At 47.7% G+C, this 21,159-nt stretch overlaps 1 protein-coding gene across 1 annotated transcript in view; it reads left to right on the top strand.

Annotated features, from left to right (window-relative positions):
- The first annotated feature begins 6,012 nt into the window (after window positions 1–6,012).
- The window catches only part of LOC135807192 (uncharacterized), a 70,329-nt gene continuing 55,182 nt past the window's right edge, over window positions 6,013–21,159 (top strand). Inside the window, exons 1-2 of the mRNA XM_065321206.1 lie at window positions 6,013–6,583; window positions 16,808–17,173. Of these exons, the coding sequence (XP_065177278.1) occupies window positions 6,472–6,583; window positions 16,808–17,173 (478 nt within the window). The 5' untranslated portion in view covers window positions 6,013–6,471. The remainder of the gene's footprint in view (window positions 6,584–16,807; window positions 17,174–21,159) is intronic.

Genomic DNA, 21,159 nt, shown 5'->3' with positions numbered 1-21,159 from the left:
ACCGAATTCGGTATGGATTTGAAGGCGATAGGTTGAGAGAATATGTGGTGAAGAGGCTCCGACAGAGCGAGGAGTTTGAAGAGCGCAGTGCTAGACGGCAAGAGGGTGCACTCCGCACAGAGTTTAACGAAAAGCTCAAGAAGATTAACGAGCGCATCGCCAGCAGTAAATATGAGGGAGCAAAGCAAGATTTGCTTGCCTCACGCGAAAGGACGCCGGATAAGGCGTGGAAGAGTTTGCTTACAGACAAGCAGCGGTCAGAGGAGTATTTGAAGCCAGTGGGAGGATCAGATCCAAGGCCCACTGCGTTGGTACAGTGCATGGCGACATCGGTCGGAGACGCTCAGAAGCAGCTGGAGTCTCGGCCGAACGACGTAGAAGCGCAAGACGTAGAGGCGCAAGACGTAGAGGCGCAAGACGGAGAGGCGCAAGACGGAGAGGCGCAAGAGTTAGAGGCGAAAGAGGTAGAGGCGCAAGAAGTAGAGGCGCAAGACGTAGAGGCGCAAGACGTAGAGGCGCAAGACGAAGAGACGCAAGACGTAGAGGCGCAAGACGTAGAGGCGCAAGACGTAGAGGCGAAAGGAGTAGAAGCTAAGGAATTGAGAAGGGTGATACTGGTTAGCACGGAAGAGATCAACGGCGAGACTGTGTGGAACACGGGGATCGGATGTATGTTATCTGGTCCAGCGTCCGCCCCACGAGGCAGTGACCCAGTGACTGTGTTGTGTGTGACATCCCACAGCGGCAGGCTTGGCGTGTTGCTGGACTCGGGTGCCAAGGCGTCATCTGTGACTGCAGCATTGGTGTCCGCAATCGATGCAGAGCACGTTGGAGTTGAGAATGTTGAGGTGAAGCAGTTCAGTGCGGAATCAACCAAACAGCGGATGGATAAGTTCGCCATCACGATCCTGGGTAGCTCCGCAGTCATTCTGGTATGTGCTCTCGTGAAGCCAACGTTAGAGCTTCATCTGAAGTGCGCAAGTCCGCAGACCGTTGCTCAGTTGGCAGAAATGGTGAGCACTGGTAATATTCCACCTTGGCCACCCCCACAGCAGCGGATGACTCGTTCTGGGCGTGTAGTCAGAGCCCTGGTCGCTTTTGACTCGTGAGTTGTAGTACGGCGGTGAGAAGCCCTTTGGTGGGGAGAATGTTGTGAAACCCCAAGTTCTGGAGAGTGAAAGGCCTTCTCGCTTGTGACATTGTGTTCGTGTCAATGCAGTTGTATCCCGACACCGCGGTACCGCTGATGTTTACAACGTATACGCTACATGCGCTATGTGCGGTTTGCTGTGTGCGCTGTAGTTGTATGCTGTATGTGAATGCTTTTCTCATATACGCTGTCATTTTCACGCTATAACTACCTGGTGGTTTTAGTGTTAGTTATTCATTCTTTCAGTTGTACATTCATTCTTTCATTCATTGTTGTTAATCGATGGAAGTGAAATATACTGTTGAGAATAAATAGTTGTCCTCGTGCCGTGTGGGGTCGTTCGTTCCTGACACTTTAGAGAACCAGAGGGTTCACAACACCCACAATGGATTAATATAGCTCTATTCTATATCATTCATGCCGGAACTACTGCTGCATAGCCCCAAGTCTGAAGACTTGGCAACTTCACGCCTGCACCTGACTCTTGCGCTATGATACGCGTCGCCTATGACACCCCTCGGAATTTCCCACCTTGCTCCCCCTTATGTTCTGGCTGCCCGTTTTGGATCCATCAGTTGCCTGATGATCGTAGAGATACGTGAAACTCGGAGTTGTGACAAAGCTTCCAAACTCTCTCTTGTGTATATGGAAACAAGGAGATAACTTGTGCCCCACCGTGTTCCTCTTTTATTCTTCCATTTAGTTAATATTTTCCTTGGCTCGCCATCTGAGTCCAATGCATTAAAATGCAATACAAAACTAGAGAAGAAAGCAGGAAATAATGCATCAGTAAAATACACATTTTCAAACGCCAAAAAATGCTTAGACGACTGTGTGTATTAGTAATACTGGGTTTACTGTGTTAGTAATTTGAGCCTGGCTGGTCAGTGCTGTATCGCTGTCTCCGCAATGGGTCAACAAGCATCCGGGTCGAGCAGAGAGCTTCCATCACCACCACAATTGTCCCTCCTGCCGCTTCGACGGAACTGTATCGTTCCGTAGAGCCTGTGGGTGAGTCGGGGAACCGAATACTGTCATACTTGAGACAAACCCCAGGCCAGGTTTCTGTGGCCACATTATAATAATTATCTCCATTGTTTCCTTTTTTTTAAACGAGTAACTTTTTTCCGATTGTGTTTCACTTCCGAGAATATACACGTACGCTGGCAGGCTCGTGCAAATGAAGGGGATGCCTGCTCACAGGCAAGACTAGCCTGAAAGTGAGAGTGAGAGGCTGAGGTGCGGGCCTGAGTCAGTGTATTGACATGATATGGACGATGACCGGATGTATTTCTTGGCATCGTACCTGACTACAGACCACATAGATGTACATTATGTGCATGTACACGCACCGGTAGTCATTACAGAGAACAGCATCCTGCTGTAGGGCACATGTGTCTCCATGGCTTCCGTCCTTTGCCGGCAGGCATTCACATAATTTATTACATCTACTTGTACATGACATGACTGTAGTGTAAAGTACTAATAGAGTGGCAGGCAGCAGTCTGTTGTCTAGATCATTGCCATTGCAGTATTGTTTGCATACCTTTTTACATAACGACATACGCGAGCAATCAGGGGAAGACAGGACATCTCAAAATGAGTCAAATGGATTGTTATTCAGAATACATTGTATATGAATAACTATCGGTGCAGTCAGAATGGCTCAAATGGAGCCCTGCTTTGTCGGCTCACATACCCTCGTAGCTGTACTGATGTCGGTGATGAGGCCTTTAGTTTATGGCTGAATCAGCTAGCCGTCTACAGCATTGGGTAGACTGTGATCATATACATGTACATGTATGTACAGTGTGCAGTGCCATGTACAGCGGGGCAGAGTCATGCCTCATGGCCATGCAGTCCGGTCAGCTGAAATAAAGTGTTCACAGTGTCGGATTCAGAGCCCTAGAGTCAAAGGCAATGGATGCACTCACAGGAGACGACGTTATTCCTGCTATAACTGAGACTGTCTTCTGTCATGGACTTATTTTAAATTCTCAGACAGCGGATATGTACATGTACATGTACATGGCAAGTTCCGCTATTGAAATAATTGCTCAATATACACGTATACTGCGCTTGTACTTCCCTTATTTGATGGGAGCAGCTGACCAGGCTTGCTCACTCTCCCACACCGTGGTCGACGCACAGCTGGGAAGAGCTGTTTTGGATACCGTAAACATACCATATCAGTATGTCTAGACTAATAAGACAGGCATAAACTGCCAGTACACCTTCTGCTCGACACTTACCTGGTAGGTTGCGTTTGGTTGGGCATTTTCAGAATATAAATTAATGACAACCATTCTGGAATGGGAATCGGCAGGAATCACGTGACCGAACAAACGCGCCAAAATCAACTAGGAATCATTTTACAGGGTACCTCACTTCAAACTCTCCAACTACGGTCTCTACGTCCTGGTATTGCTCGATGACTTTCTCACAGCTTTCGAGCTTGATTTGAATATGCGTTGAACGAGGTGTAGAGCTTCGCATTCTTTCTGCCCAAGAATCGGGCAGGTTACTTTCCGGCTGACATAATAGGTAACTGGTATGCATTTGTCTTGGTAAGTTGTCTTGATAGTGGCCGTTCCCTCTGGTCGAACCGTGCTCTGATCAAAACCAGAGAGAATGGTAGTAGTTGTGTCAAGCTGCTGGTCTGCCCGTATGCTCCTGAAGACTGAAAATGGCAATACGGATGCCACTGCACCGGTGACTAGCTTGAACAACGTTGGTCTTTGATCGAGGAGAATGGTCTCCTTCCATCTGTCTGCTGATAGTTCACTGACCAGGATCGTTCCAAACGACCGGGTCTGAACGTCTTCCGCTTGTACTGCTGTCTGCTCCATTGCTGTGACTGCTGGTAATTTTGGCTGTTTTCTGCACACCTTAGCAAAGTGACCGACCTTGCTACACTTTGTGCATGTTTTACCGTACGCCGGACACTGCCTTGGAAGATGTGTTCCCCCACAGTATCCGCAGGATTTCACTGAAGGTCTAGCTTGTATTTTCTTCTGTGACCATTCAGCGTCAATGTCACGTTTGTCTGTCTCTAAACCAACCGCTTCGTGGGTCAAATGTATAATAATAATATGTCGTTGAGCAGCTTTTCTGCATCTGCAGGAGGACAGCACTTTCTCTAGACTCTCGTCTCGTCGAAGAAGTTCCTTGCGGAGTCCGTCATCCCGCACACCCAGAATGATGCAATCCCGTAAGATGCTGTCCTTCGTACCTGGAAACTCGCACCTCTCCGCTATTCTACGGAGCTCCATGGTATACGAGTCAATGTCTTCATTTTCTTGCTGTTTCCGGGTGAACAATAAGTATCGTTCCATTGTTGCATTTGCTTTCGGGACGCAGAACTCTTCGAATTTCTCCTTCAGCTTGTCGATGTCCTTCTTGTCCTCCTCTGTGTCAAACTGCAATGCTTGGTACACTTTCTGACTATCTTCTCCTATGATATGGAGGAATACCGCGGCTTGGATAGCGCCATCCTTGTCCTTGAGTCCAGAGGCAATTGAATAAAATTCAAACGCCTGTTTGAACCGCCTCCACGCGTCCGCCTTGGTGGGACTGTTGATCAGGAGCTGTTCTGGCGGCTTGAGCTGGTCCATGGTTCTTGAATTTGCAGAATCTGCAGCATCCGACGTCTGACACCATGTAACACTACTAATCATTAGGGAAAGGAAAGAGGTGACATATTCCACCAGCATTGAGTTAGTGCATATACTCACATTTCTACTTATGTAGGCGTGGGTTCGAATCCTACTTCTGACACCATTTAACAGCTTCTTGAGCTGAGTAATAGATACTCAATGGGAGTAGATAGCATGGTATATATAGGGGGGAGAGCATAGGTGATAAGTAACACAATGCAAGTGTAGATGATGTAAGTGTGGGAATACGGTGTGAATGGAAATGTGAGTATAAGCACTAACTCAATGCTGGTGGAATATGTCACAGTGGCTATCAAGAGCTTCGATGCAAATTCCCAGCTGACGAATGGTGTACAGCTGGCACTCACAACTCATAATAATTGCGTTCTAGACGCCAGATGAGATGTTTCACCTACAATGTAGACAAAACGTCGGTGTTCAAGAAAGCCGTCACTTCATCTTCTGTCCATCCTCAATAGCACGTTCAAGCAAATACGTCTGAAACACAGTATCGACAATCCGACAGCGGCGACACGCCGTCTTCTCCGAATGAGCTTCTATATAATTCTACCGTTCTAATTCAGATTTCCCAAAATGTCCAAATAAATAATAGATTCCACCAAGCTCGCTAGAATCTTGCGAACCGTCAACATGCAGGCATTTCAAGTGTTCGAGCGTGCGCAGATTTTGCTCAGCGGGTCAAGAACATTCGCCACGCCAAAAAAAGTCGATGAGAAAGATGTAATGGTGGACGAAATTACGAAAAACGGAAGAAGGTATTCGACCCAGTTCGACTATCCTGGACTGGATTGGCAACGTCCAACTATCGGATTCGTATTCTATGGGGTCTCATGAGCTAGTGTGCCAAAGGGCGTTTACTTGGAGCTTCAGTGCACCACCTTCTCCGAAAGAGGGCTTTTCTGAGATTTGGCCGATGGACTAAAACAGAGGATCAAAGGAACGGGATATGCGCGTCACAGATTGCTCCTGATGTGTTGAGGACTCACAAGCAGCTGTGGCCCGTATCTCTATGATCTACTCCAGAACTGCATGCAGTCTAGTCTAGGCCACAACTACCACCGGCACCAAGTCCACACCAGTACACAGGCTAGGCTACTGTTCTGTTGAATGCGTGACTGCATGCAACATTGGAGACTGAGTGAGACTGAGAGGGGCCAACAACACGCAACTCTCAAACAGTGGACTGCAAGTTCTGCTTTAGCTGTTTGTACTGTCACGTAGACCACGTTCAGACACAACAAAAATAAATGTTCCACTTCGTGTGGGTTGTTTGGCAAGACGAGTGAGCATTTTCTCATCGTGAACGATAGAGAGTACAGTCTCTACAGAGTAGGCTAGAGGAGAAGGCCTGACACTGACAGGGCCAAGACCAACAACAGTTACTAGTGACACAGCTATTTGGTCAGCCTTTGAGTAAAATCTGATCCGGCAAAATCTTTTTCTTTTCCAAACCACGGAGGTGGTTGTCGCCAACAGTAGGGGCTATGTAGTGCAAGAAACAGTGTATATCGTATCAGGTAGTTTTGGATCCGTCCACCAAATCGAACATGTTCTAGTCCATTGACTCATAGGCAGCCTTGCTGAGAGCTAGAACTAGATCCACTTCAGGGTACGAAGTATTGGTGGTGAAGTGGAAAAGTCAGAATGCTAAATGTGACTAGTGGCCAACAACGATGGCGTTTCGACACGTCGGCAATTTTTCTGATTCAGCTGCTGTTGTTCGTGTTATATGCTGGGACGTGTACGGCCACGAATGGTAAGAAAATAACTGGTATTAAAGGGGAAGCCTAAAATCAAATTTTCATCCGTTCAGGGTGCTGAGTCGAATGGCCTTTGTCCGAAGAAGCTGAGACGCGCCCGTCCTCCTTTATTCCCAATAGAACTCGCCACTTCCAATGAAACTGGGTGACTGCGCCCTACTGGATGGGGATTTGTATGCAAAATGTCACTAAAAGCGGCCATTTCGTTCTTATGAAAGCACGGTTGACCGCAATTGGCCCATATGTTGTAGTCTTTTGCGTGCTGAGTCGACTGGTTTTGGTCCGAAAGGCTACGCACGGTGACTTCATGTGCACCAACTAATGACATGGCGTCCTTTCATGCGGTTTACCGCACGGATTTATGAAGTCGGACATATTCCGATTTATTTGCATCAATCGCACAAAATTAGGTACCTTTCTCCTGTAAACCCTGTCAGTTTGAGAAATTAGACAAACACCGAACAAATTTTAGCCGCGACGAGGATCGGGAGGAATCCATCATAATTATTTACATAGCTACTACCATCACGTCGACCGAGTGAAGATCGAAAAATGATAATGGAGTGGAGAGAAGAAGACCTGAAGACCTGAGGACCTGAAGACCTGAAGACCTTCGCTTTCTTGTTATTGGGCAACTTGCCCGTTAGAATCTGCGAAGTAAAATAAACAACAACAACAACAACTAGAGTGCTTCAGAGACTATGTAGTGTCACATGAGAATTGCTTTGTTAGGAAAGGCTCTCCTTTTGAATGGAGAAGCCCAACGTCGCTGATTTGCATCGCCGTTTTCAAGCGCTGATCTGCAGTAGGAATGTTTTTGTAAATTATTCGTAGTTGTGGACGTGGATGGATTCAGCGCTTTGTTCTCTCAGCAAACCTACTCCAACACGAAGGACTTCCATGAGCGAAACAACGTGCTCCTCGAGCAAGTGCAGCTCGGGGTAATATGGCCAATGCTACGGGAGACCACCTCGTGCCTGCATAAGGCCAAGAATTCATGGCAAGAAATCTTTGATGAGCGCCTTCAACTTCAAGGACGCAATATATCTCCTCAGCAGTAACTGCAGCGCTCTTGCTGAAAATATCACTGCAAGTACTAGGCATAATTTGGTGAAGAGCTACTTGTACAGGCGATTGGAGATTTGGTGTTGGCTTCCAGGGCTGGGCATATCTGCTCCATCATGGTAACTGGTGCGTTTGTCAAGGCAGTGCAGTTTCTGCTGCTGTTTCACAAGCCATATGCGCATATGCGCAGCGAGTAAGAATTTGTTGTATGATAGCTGAGGATCACCAGCCTTCATGGATAAACCTATATTGGGACTGGTTGCTGAACAGTGCACACCTAAATCTCTCAGCAAGCTTTCTCAGTGCTCAGCTGGTGACGAACACTATATACCCGCTGCTTTGGGCTTGCAGACCCGTCTCCCAACGGTAGACGGATCGAAAGGCTGTCACGGTCCTGTGACCATCGGCGTACAGTTGACGCTGATGGGGCATCGGATAAAGTGCTGGCGTCAGTAATTCTCTGGTATACCTGGAATCTGCATCTAGAGCTGGTTTTGACTTCCAGCCATCCTTTGTTAGTTATGCTTGTGACTACTGAAGTATCATGCCAGCAAGTCGATCAGCAGAATCACCTCGTATCTTTGATGGTGAGGCCTGCAAAACGTCACCGACCAGTGACGATGCTCGAATAGGGTACCCTACCAGAGCTGGCGCAGTGTATGGTGCAGTCTTTCATGAATCCATAAACTATGCTGTTTGGCTGCTGTAGCTCTGACGCTTGCGTGTGTGCCTTACATTAAGGGCAGCGGGCCATCTGCTCTAGCCATTTGCCAAAGCATGCACGGCTGAACGTCTACCAGCAAGCTGCAAACACTTCTCTCCCTACCACACTGTGACATAGTGGACATTGTGCGTGTGTTATGGCATTCCTATCTGAACTGTTCTGGATGCAGAGATTTACCCACTAAGCTTTAGAGAAATATGAATAAATACTATACTACTACTACTACTACTACTACTACTACTACTACTACTACTACTACTACTACTACTACTACTACTACTACTACTACTAAGCTTGGTATGTGGGTGTGACGTGCTGCTGCTCATCAGATTCAGTCCATGAGACTCTCTTGTTGTTCGTTTTGTTTGTCTGCCTTTTTCGGAATTCGTAAACCAAACTGACTAAACTACTGTAAACCGTGAACTTATTGCCTGATGGTCTAATTTCTGCGAAATTCGCGACCGCGTGGAAATCGCGAAATTTAGACAGCGCGAAAAGGAGATCCATGAAAGGTTTAGCAAGAATGCTACAGGTTTAGCAAGAATGCCATTCTGCAATCGCAAAAAAAACCTCGCAAACCTGTCCGGATTCTGAAAACGTGAACTAAAAACGCCGCGAAAATTTCACGCTTTTCAGTATCCAGTGATCAGGTACTGGTGCGGTGGGGCGAGGTTTTGTTGGCGATGCTGCTGTCAGTGTTGGCGGCGTGCATGTGCTCGTGCTTGCGGGCGATGGCCCGCGTTTTCTCCCATGCCGCAAGTTTGTCTTGCGTTTGTGTTTTGCATTTGGACTTCCTGCAAGGCTTGGAAGGCTTGCATTTCAAACAGTTTGTCTGTTTGTCTGTAGGCCTTGACAGATTATGCTAGCATAATTTTTCGCATAATTCCTACCAAAATCGAATAATCGCATAATTCAAGGCAAATTGCATACGAATCGCATAAAATTGGTATAATCCGCCTGTTCGCATCAAATTCCATAGTATACAGTTGTACATGTTCTACAAGTACAAGTAGACGCACCAGGAAGGCGTAGGTTTACGACTCCCTTGATAACATGTCCAGTCCACTACAATCAGTGACCAGGGTGACGGTCGTAGCTACATGTATCATAATTATACATGTTCATTAGCAGCATATGTGAGCATGATGCGGCATAATGTGATAACTTTTAGCATAAAAATAGCATAATTCTGCAATTTTTTCAGCAATGCGAAAAGCATAATTTCACGAAAATATTAGCATAATCTGTCAAGGCCTATCCCACTGTGTGGCTCCCAGTCTTAGAGCGGTGTACATCCACCTCTGGAGCTCTAGAGAATGTTGGGCCCCTGGCAGTAGCAGTGCATTCCATGGCCAATTTGCAAGTGTGGCAAAAATGTTCAGGGTGTATTTGGTTTCATCCACATTGAGATGAAACACTGCCAAAATGGATTCAGTATGATCTGCCACACGATACTTCGTCCGTCCACTCCTTGACGCGAATTTCTCCCCTCCAATACGACAACACGACAACAGGATGCTAACACGAGCCTCCATTTCTGAACAAAATAATGTCTCTAAAATGGCCACGAAAAGCTACAGTGATGCACGTCAAGCTTAGGAATACACGAAATCGAAAGGCTAGGACATCGAGGTTTTAGGATTTTACGTCGGGCCCTAGACGACGGCTACTTTGGCCAACCGGACAACGAAGAAGTTGTCACCAAAGAGAATGATTATATTTCCTGCGCATCCTTATGTAGAATGACGTAATACTCAGTGAGTCAGGTCGCTACAGTACTCCCCCGCCAGTGGTGAGGTCGGGAGGAGCGAAGCACGATGAACAAGAAAAAAGAAAGAGAAGAGAAAGGAAACGCACGCATGACAGAGGAGTGTTATCGTGTCAGAGGCGGAAAGAAAGGAAATGTACGCATGACAGAGAAGTAGTATCATGTCAGAGGCGGCTGCATGTTGCAGGCTTGGCGGGATACCAGCATGCAGGAGCGCTGCACTGGGGCGAGGCGTGCCGACTAGCGACTGAGGCGGGGACAGATGGAGGCGAGCGCAGCTCCATGGGGTCCGGTGCCTGGCGTGTGCCTGCGTGCGTGCATGGTGAGTGAGCTGGTACGACGGGTGGAGGTGGCCAATTTCCAGCTTGAGGCCAGGACGAATATGGACAAATACGGACGACTGGACAATGCCGTGGCAGGATAGCGGGGTATCCAGGTGGGCCGGGGAGGGTGGCAGGGGCCACAGCAGCTCCGAGGCGGATCCAGTGATGGTGAGGCTCAAGTTTTACGTCAACAGCCGGCGATTGACGGGATCCCGAGAGTTGAGGCGAGCAGGAAACTGCGGCGGGCCGAGCTCGGGGATGGCATGCTCAAAACTCCGAAGAGCGCAGCGTCAGGAGTCACCAATTTAGGATTTTACGTCGGGCCCTAGACGACGGCTACTTTGGCCAACCGGACAACGAAGAAGTTGTGACCAAAGATAATGATTTTATTTCCTGCGCATGCTTATGTAGAATGACGTAATACTCAGTGAGTCAGGTCGCTACAAGGTATATTAGAAAATTGCCTGCGAGGCGGAGAAAATTCGCTGACGACGTTGGCGAGCCCTTGAAATCGAGCGACGATGCAAAAATAATTGCACCCACGTCGAGAAAGAAACCATGCGTAGCGCGTGGGTAACCCAAGAAGATCGCTCGAGCGGCGGCACAGTCGAAGGCAAGGCCAGTCCAAGCTCTAAACTCTATCGAATGACCTGGCAAACACCTGTGGTTTCGGTTGACCTTGCCTGTTTGAGATGGAAGTCGAGCGAAATTGCAAACGTACGACTAGGCCAGGTCGCGTAAAAAATGAAAAAGATTAAAATTTGGCCGCCATATTGAATGAACGCGCGTCGCATGCATGGGACAGCCGTGTACGATGCAGCGTTTGACCCTTATTCCCAGTCGAACATGGTTTTGGTCTGAGCAGTCACATGCTCATGCGTACCCCAGTCATCTGGTCACTGCACTGTGCCTGCAGGCTACAACTTTCACACCAAGGTTCAACTCAAAGGTTCAAGGGTTCAACTCGAGTGACAGGAACACGATCTAACAAACTGCTAACAGGCTGTTAGTTGTACCCTGCAGGCACAGTGACCAGGCAACGTTCGCAAAAAACCCGAAAGTAGAACCGTAGCGATCTTCAATTACAACTGTACTTGCAGTGTTCAATATAGATGAAGAAGCTAAGTAAGCCCGGGTCCTTAATTGCGAAGTCTTGCTCTTTTTATTTCTACGCCGTGCACGTGCATGGGCGCGATGATCAGAGTGCTGTTTCCTGATGTTGAACTTTCTGCTCCGACGGTTGCTATTCTTCAACTCCGTCGCAATCCACTCTTTTCTTCGTATCCGGCTTAAGTTCTTCATGAGTTCCGTCCTGAGTTTGGTGCCTTGTCTTGGCCTCGAACCACAGATCCAAAACGCTACGCTCTATAGGCACAGTCTAGGAATCCATGGTTATCGGAGAAACTCAAACTAAACTGTTGGATAGACACAGTCACACGGTCAAAACCAAAGGCAAAGGCATAGCGCGGAAACAAGAAAGAGCATCGATATCATTTCCTCATGTCCACTACATGGTGTGTTCCAAGCTTGCAAGCACACTCAAATTTGTCTTTGAGTTTCGGCTTTCAGCTGCTTGTATAAGCTGTGGCTGAAACAAGCGGAAAAAACGGCTGAGAGTCAGCCACGCCCCTGAAAGTCGCTTGCAGGACATTTTTGGCTGAATGGCTGAATCGAGCTCGGTGTGACCGCGGCCTAATGTCAATGTCCAACAGATCTTGCAGGAGAAGACTGGGATGTTGGCGTCCAGTGTACAGAGAACAGTCATGTTTCCTGTGTCTTTTGCAGCATACAGGATAGACTCATCACTGTAGAGTCCACTAATTCATGAGTTTTATTACAACTTGTGAGACAGCTATTTTGGTCACCCTTTGAGTAAAATCTGATCCTGCAAAATCTTTTTCTTTTCCAAACCACGGAGATGGTTGTCGCCTACAGTAGGGGCTATGAAGTGCAAGAGTCAGTGTATATCGTATCAGGTAGTTTTGGATCCGTCCACCAAATCTAACATGTTCTAGTCGATTTACTCAAAGGCAGCCTTGCTGGGAGCTAGAACTAGAGCCACTTCAGGCTACGAAGTATTGGTGGTGAAGTGGAAGGGCCCATGCTGACATTTGTACGTCAAGTGCTATGCTTAGTGTGACTAGTGGCAACAACGATGGCTTTTTGACGCGTCGGCAATTTTTCTGATTCAACTGCTGTTGTTTGTGCTATATGTGGACACGTGCACGGCCAAGAATGAGAACAAAGAACCTGGTAGGACGGCTCTGCATTCTGAGTACTGTAGTGAATTCTAAGTCCGTGTCACAGGGTTCTATAAATCTTCACGAAAAGTCCGAGTTTTACAAAATTTCGGTCAGCGCCGTGCTTCACACCGGATAAATTTCCGAAGAAAAGAAAGAAAGGTAACTCAACCCATCTGTTTTTGCTTCTGCAGAGTCTACTAAAGAAATTATCAAAAAGAAGCAAAGAAAATTGTTAAATAGTGAAGAAAAGTTCTGGTCCATGGCTGGAATGAAACCCAGTATAAATGAGTTATGACTAGACCCCTGGTATAGAAAAGCCTACTGATGCAAACACAACCACTCCCTATGTACTGTTGTGCACATTGAAATCTGTTTTGAACTGAAGCAGCCATGGGGTGCTGGCCATGCAGACGTGAGCACTGCTGGTCCAGTTTTTACAGTGTTAAAACATGAACTACAGTGTGTGTATGGAAGGTGCCAGCCTTGCTCATTCCACAGGATTTCATTGTCCACAGCGATAACTTCGCCGGTAAGGGAACAAAAGGCGAGTACAGCAGTATGGGAGGCTATGTACGAAGTGCATGCAGGCCAGGGGAAAAGGATGCGCAAGGAGGCAATGTAAGGGAGAGCTTAATCCAAAGGTGTATCCATGACAAATGAGATAGAACACAAGGCCGTCACAGCCGGGGCGGCTGGGGTGACCTCACTTTTGCGGACAATATACATATTTTTTGGAGCCCACTGCAACAAAGCGCGATGATCGCAGCTGAGCGCAAACGTGGCGAATATTGAAGAATCGTTGTCCCCTTCCGTAGCGTCTTCTTGGTTTGTTGTAGAATTAAAGTCTTTCATTGTACCGTAATGTCGCGTATTAAAGCTGATCTCGAATAGAAGCCAGTCGCGCATTGTAGCCGAAATTATCGATCATCATGATGCACTGTAGCCGTATTTATGTACAAGCCGGGCTTCAAAACAAGCGCGCCGTACTGACGTCATCAAGTCCTGGTCTGGCGCACGAGTCGCGACACGACTTCCCATTGTAGCCTAGGTTGTCGGCATTAGGCAAAGGCGGGTGACCGGATCTGGTGGGGGGGGGGGGGGGTCGTTCGTGTACAACAGAAGTATCGTTCCCGGCACAGCTGGAACGGAAACTGGCGCACGTTCAAGGTGTCCTCAAACTTCGTTTTCGTTTCAGCCTTACAAACACTTCGCTCTCCGAAATTGTCTTGTCTTTTTCGTGAAGAGTTACAGTAGTTGGGCAAAGTAAAATGCTCCATATCACTACAGCTAAGCGAAAGCGCTATAACCTAGACTTGAAGCTAGCTGTTGTAAAAACTGTGAAGTCCTCTACTAACGCTGCAAAGGCCAGGGCGCATCACGTTGATGAAAGTATGATCAGGCGCTGGAGGCGAAATGAAGCCAAATTATCTGCAGCAGACGAGCAGAAAACGTATCGAGGTAATCCTCGCGCCAGGTTGTTTAGTGCTGGAAGGAGCGTTTCATTCCAGGATCTCGAGCACCAACTCTTCGAATGGATTGTTGAAGAACGCCAAAACCGACGACGAGTGACGAGAAAATCAATTCGCTCACAAGCGATCGTTCTTCACGGCGAACTGGGCATTCAGCAGCCCTTTGAGGCCAGCAGCGGTTGGTGCAAGAATTTCTTCCAGCGCTAAAACCTTGCCACACGTGTAAAGACCCACTAGGATCAGAAACAACCAGCACAATTGATTCCGAAACTTACTGATTTTCTGGTGTATCTTCGCAAGTACTTCGCTGACCATCCGCAGCTGCGGAAAGGAAGTGTCTATGCAATGGACGAGACCGCTGTGTGAGTCGACAGTGGCACCAACCGAACGGTGGACGCCATTGGATCCAAAACGGTGTCCCTGGGCGACCACTGGGCATGACAAGCAAAATGTTACAGTTGCCATGATGGCAGCTGCAGATGAATCGAAAAGGTTCTGTTCATCGTGTTTCGAGGAAAAGGGAAAACGGCTGAAGACAAATTGCTAGTCACGCGGAAGGATATCGCAGTTGCCTATTCAGGCAACGGGTGGTTTAATAACGATGTTACCGTGGACTGGCTCAAACAGGTTATGGGTACGCCCGCATTTGGTAAGCGTCTCTTGGTGTGGGACTCCTACAAGTGCCACATCAGTGACTTTGTCAAGGCGCAGCGCCGTCAACAGAACATCGACTGCGCAACAATACCTGGCGGATGCGCAGGTTTGCTCCAGGCACCGGATGTTTCATGGAACAAGCCGTTCAAAGCCAGCCTTCGCGACCAGTATGACGAGTGGCTTCGAGTTGGCGAAAAATAACTACACTGCAGCAGGCAACATGCGCGCTGTCACGAAAACCACGCTATGCGGTATGGTCGTGAAGGCTTGGACCAGCCTGTCACCGGACCTCATTGCGAAATCCTTCCTCTGCAGTGGGCAGACCCGGGACGCAACTCCAGCCGACATCTCTTGCTTCAAAGAGGGCCGTCCAGCAGCAGAGGAGAGGCAACATCTCGAGGACATGTGCACTCTGCCTCCTACTGAACTCACTCCGCCTAACATTGGTGATGTGGCCGACGACGAGGTGCAGGATGAACTCGAGCATAGTGCTGTTCTGCTTGGTGAGAATGCCGGTGGTGAAGATCGCGTTGTCACAGGCTCATCATCTAACAAAGATGAAGGCTATATTGAAGGTGACAGTGAGTGAGTGCACCTGTGTCTAATGCCGTCAGCGGTAGTATGCTGGGTTTGCAAAGTTTTACCACATTGGTTTTAAGGCGACGTGGAGACAATAATCTTAATAATGCAATGAATATAACTAAATGCGCACTCATATCACAACCATGGGGACGAATCATGTATTCCAGAACGTTTTCTTGTCACAATTATCAATGGAATTCGTGACTAAAGAGAATGATGAAACTACAATAGGATTTATACACTTGCAGTGGAACAGCGAGGATACAAGCATAGTAAGAAAAATAGCACAAACCTAGGAACAATTTGCACAGGTAATAAACTATAGGTGAGGTGAGAAATGATAGGAAATTCAGCAAGTGCAGTGTGACAATGGACATGCATGTGCAAGTGTGTGTGAGTGCGAATTTACTGGAATAGCGTAAGTGCGATGACATTTTCTTTTTGTTTACAAAGATTTGGATCGCGAATGCGAATGTAGACTGCTTCTAGAACTTTCAACTGCTTGAAACTACTTGCAGAACGAACAACACTGAACCAAGAATCATCATAACTTTCACGACACACGGGGTTAGACAACAAATGCAATTTAATTGCCGATGTATTCTTCTTCTTCTCACCGCCTCCGCCTTCACTTGGTTTCTGACCGCCACCGTCCTTCACACCATCTGCACCATCATCGTCATCATCGTCACCGTCCTCTTCATCATCGCTGCCACCTTCACCTGTCGTCGGCTCTCCCAGCAACTGACCACCGGGTTCATCATCGTCAGTGCACACGTCGTGTTGCCCTCCAGAAAACTCGCCGCGTAGCTCAAGCGCTCCTCCGCGTTGTCCAGCCGTAGGGACTTCATGGCGAGTTCGATGGCGAAGGCCCACTCCTTGAACTCTCTTGTATCTCCACGAAACACAGGCGGAGACTTAACATGGCGCATGCGTGGCCTCTCTCCGCTGGGAGCTTGAGCACGTCTTGGCGTTTGATCTGATCCATCGCACTGACCGAGTGCGATAAGGTGATTCAGACGCTTCTGAATCTCGAATATACCGTAGGCGACTAATGCGGCCACTGCGCATAGCCCGAACACGACGAAAAGAAAAACCATCCTCTTGCTACCAGTGTAACAGTCCAACTAACTTCAGTAGTCATTCTTGGAATAAGCAATGATCCTTGCCATAATGCACTCTTATATACATGAACAAGCAATGATGGACATAACACCTAACAGCAGCAGCGTGATAATAGCAGGTGATAAGTGTATCCTATTCCTAGTGTTAGTAGTAACAGTGAATCTGTTACACCTTTGCTACTTTGTTTTGTTACACGAGTGTGCATATCTTGTTATTCATTGCTGTTGTGTTCATTGCTGTTCATACATTTTCTATGTGTTAATACAGTGAACACGTGGGTGGATTGTGGCAATGAAGGTGAAGTGTTCGTTACAAGTACCCCCAAAACCTGGGATGGCGGTGAAGAGTTCTGCCAGACACTCAGCAGCCACCTGGTCAGTTCTCCTCAAGTTACAGCCTGCAAAGCTATGCTAGTGGGAATACTTGGAAAGGTGACAGTCTATGTCAGCTACACAAGATTGCTTGATAAACTTCACTTCCGCGATGTTGGGAACAATTTAAAAATTTCTGACAATACCGTTACCATCTATCAAGGCTTGGATGATTGTTCCAGTCAATACCTTGGCGATGATTCACAGCCACAGGACGGGCATTGCAGTACATCGCGTCCTATCGTTTGCGGAAGGAATACCAGTAAGATACTAATAATTGGTGTTGTGAGAAAGATACTAATACCGTATGTCCGCACCTTTAAAAAGCCATGGAGTTATATTCGATTATAAAGCCAGTCTCAGTTATAAAGCCATGGGCTTATATTCGATTATAAAACCAGTCTCAGTTATAAAGCCATGGACTTATATTCGATTACTTGGTCCGACTTATTAAAATGTGCGCTTCGCTTCAAAACTCAAGCCTATGTCCAAAGGAGCACCTGTACTAAAAAATCGACCAAGAGACGATAGATAGATAACTACTGTGTCGTTTCTTGGCCTGACCTTCTAGTTTCCATCTCTGCTGGTGTCTCAGGGCGCTTCTTCAAGTGCGTCAACCTGCAAAACGTCGACATTTTTTTCATCTTCTCCAAGCTACACTGCGCTTCCTTGATTTTTTCACTCCATAGGCACGATTTAGACGGTCGACTTCGCCTCCTCCTCGTGCAGTACGACTGCCAGCATGGTGGCTGTAGGTGTTTTCGCCTGACGCTCCAACGAGACTTTCAAATGAGGCGAACAAGTAAACCACCACGCATAAAAAAATCACTTCTCATCACCGTGTGCCGCGCGCGTAGAACTAGTACTACAATGTAGTACTGACTGATCTGTGTCGACATGAGTCATGACTGTCACACAGTCAGCTGCATCAGACCATGCGTGCTCTCCCCTGCCTGTTTCACGAATCCACTGGCCCCGGAGACTGGCGATCTTGTGACGCATCGATACGCATCGATCGCGATCGCGGCTCCGAGGATCGAGGAGTCGGCGAGGACTAGTTCGACTCCGCACCATTCACGCACCGTATTCACCCTTTCTGCGCTTCAGTTTTCCAGCCAGGTTGTCGCCTGAAAGTCGACCTCAAGGGCGGTTGTTTACATCGATCAACTTCTCGACGATCTCTTCTGTGATCTTGATTCGTCGGCCGCCACATCGTGAACGAATGCGAGAGAGATCAGCACAAACTGGACGGAGCGATGCAGGTGCTTTCTGCACGAGTTTCTGGATGACGCGTTTGCTGAACTTACTTGATTCTTCCAAGGAAACAGCGACTGCAGCGATTTCAATCCGCCAGGAAGCACTCAAGAACGATCGCCCAGGAGTTTCTGGTACTCCGTGACAATTCCCCATCGCAGTGGGGTTTTGATTTCAGCACCAGGCCTTCTCTGTGTTGCGCAAGAAGCAACAGGAGTCCTCTGACGACAAAATTTGCACGCAAAATTCTCGAGTCGACTAGGATCCTGAGGCGCTGCCTCCTTTGGGGTTGGAGTCATTTCTTCTTCAACATCACAAATCGACAACTGAAGGATAGTGTTAGGTAGCTGGAAAGTTTGTTCCGTCCTGAGATTATTTGAATTTGTTTGGCTGACGTTCGAAGCGAAACGCACATTCTAATAAGTCGGACCAAGTATAAATCCAGTCTCAGTTATAAAACCATGGACTTATATTCGATTATAAAACCAGTCTCAGTTATAAAGCCATGGACTTATATTCGATTATAAAGCCAGTCTCAGTTATAAAGCGATGGGCTTCATAAATGAGATGATATATATTTTGAAAAAATGAAGGAATACGTACTATGCTAACAAACTTACAGCCCAGGAGGAAGGGTGAACAGGTGGATTTAGATTGAAATTTCTGTGTGGACTTTGACTTTTATGGCATGGCGTAGTGGGTGAGTCATTTTGCATCTACATAGCTAGGAAAGCAGCGGTATTTCAAATATAAGGCCATGGCTTTAATTAAAGGCGCTGACATACAGTAATAATTATAATATCGGCTTACACTCGCTGAACATAACCTTGTCTCACCTTCTGACCTGCCAACAACCCACCTAACAGTAGCCTGTTTCTACCGTGCTCCTTCCCCGTCGACGGATGACTTCTCGACTTTTCTCGACCGCCTCCAAATAGCCCTGCAATCAACTCAAAGGAAGCCCGAAGCCCTTGTGATATCAGGCGACTTCAACTGTAGATATTCCAGCTGGTGCTCAACTGACCAAACGGATGCACAGGGTCTGAGTCTTGACAACCTCTTCTCATGCTATAATTTGACCCAATCGGTAACCTTTCCCACCCACCTCCGCTCGAATGGACTTGGCAGCTGTCTAGACCTTATCGCGAGCAACATCCCTAACCAACTCAACCACATTCAACACCCGGCTCCTCTTGGCGCACAAGACCATGCCGTCCTGCTGGCTGAGTTCTTCTCCTCAAAGTCTTCCCCCACAACAGCCAGCACCTGCCGTAGCCCACCATCTACACAAAAATACAATGTCCTGAGTGCCACGGATAACATGTGGAATGCCATGAATGTTTTTCTCGCAGATGTACCCTGGTCTCAGGTCCTTGCCACCCATTGCATCGACACGGCTGTCTCCGCATTCACTGACATCCTTGAAGGTGCCTTGGACCTATTTATAGGAAGATCCTCACCTCCTCGTCGGAAATCACGCCACAAACCCTGCCCCTGGATGACTCCATCACGGAAAGCAGCTATTAAAGTCAAGAGCGATCTCTACAGCATCTACCGGAAATACCCATCCCCTATAAATTTCAACAAATACAAACACCAACGTAACTATGTAAAATGCCTTTCCAGATCCTGCCATCGCTGCTACATCCACAACCTCCGTGCCACGATATCTCCCACAAACCCTCGCCTCCCATCCCTCCCTGTGCTCATTCGTCAACTGCGAAATCCTACCAGCGCCCGGGTCATACCTTCGAAGATGGTGGGCCCCAATGGTCGAACAAGCACCTCTCCGGCATCCACTGGTAACTTATTGAACCGCCACTTCGTCAGTGCTGGCTTACAGGTTGACCCCGATGCTCCTATTCCCACTATTTACTCCCTACCTCCACCAGCAACTACATTGCACTCCCTGATCATCACCTCATCGACTGTTCACAAGTATATTGCAAGACTGCCTCTGAACAAATCCCTCGGAGCTGATAGGATCACCAATGAGATCCTCAGGAAACTGAGCTACTCAATTGCCCGCCCACTCTCCATTCTTTTTAACCTTTCCCTCTCCTCCGGCACATTCCCGTCACGATGGAAGTCAGCCACTGTCATTCCAGTGTACAAAAATAAAGGCGACAAGAACAACCCGTCTAATTACCGGCCAATCTCCCTCCTGTCCTGCGTCTCCAAACTGCTAGAGAAAATAGTGTACGACCGCTTGTACGACCATATCTCCCCTCTTCTTCACCCCGCACAATCTGGCTTCCGTCGTAAGGACAACACATCCCTGCAATTGTCCCGCATAATCCAAGACCTCAGCTCCCTAAAAGACCAGCGGCAGGTCTCCTGCATCTGTTTCTTCGACCTCTCCAAGGCCTTCGACACCGTGTGGCACAAGGGCCTGATCGCCAAACTTCGTGCCCATGGTGTCTCCGGCTCCCTACTCGCCTGGATAACTAGCTACCTCTTGGACCGAAATCAGTGCGTCACAGTAAATGGAACCTTATCTGACCCCGAGTCTGTGACATCCGAAGTGCCCCAGGGCTCCATTTTAGGTCCCCTGCTCTTCCTCACATACGTTAATGACCTCCCCTATTCAATTCCGAATATTTGCAATATTTGTTTGCAGATGATACCACTGTCCTTGCTTCCTCCCCATCTCACGCCACCCTGTACCCCAAAGTTCAGACCTGTATCAACGACATTGTTCACTGGATGAGCACTTGGTACCTTAAGCCAAATGTGACCAAAACCGAGCTCCTCCTTTTCCCCCCTCCCACAGATCCAGTGCCCATCTTCCACTTTCCCGATGGTCCCGGTCACCCTATCTCTGTAGCGCCCCACCATAAACACCTTGGCATTGTCATAGATTCCGCCCTCTCCTGGTCTCACCATGCTGATCATGTGTCGTCCAAAGTATGCCGATCTGTCGGCATAATGTCAAGTCACTTGTCCCATTTGCCCAAAAATTGCCGGATTAATTTTTATAAATCATACATTCTT

The sequence above is a fragment of the Sycon ciliatum genome, chromosome 1, assembly GCF_964019385.1.
Source record: "Sycon ciliatum chromosome 1, ocSycCili1.1, whole genome shotgun sequence".
Classification (NCBI taxonomy): domain Eukaryota; kingdom Metazoa; phylum Porifera; class Calcarea; order Leucosolenida; family Sycettidae; genus Sycon; species Sycon ciliatum.
The sequence above is the reverse complement of the archived record's forward strand: the minus strand, read 5'-3'. Positions and strand labels throughout refer to the sequence as shown.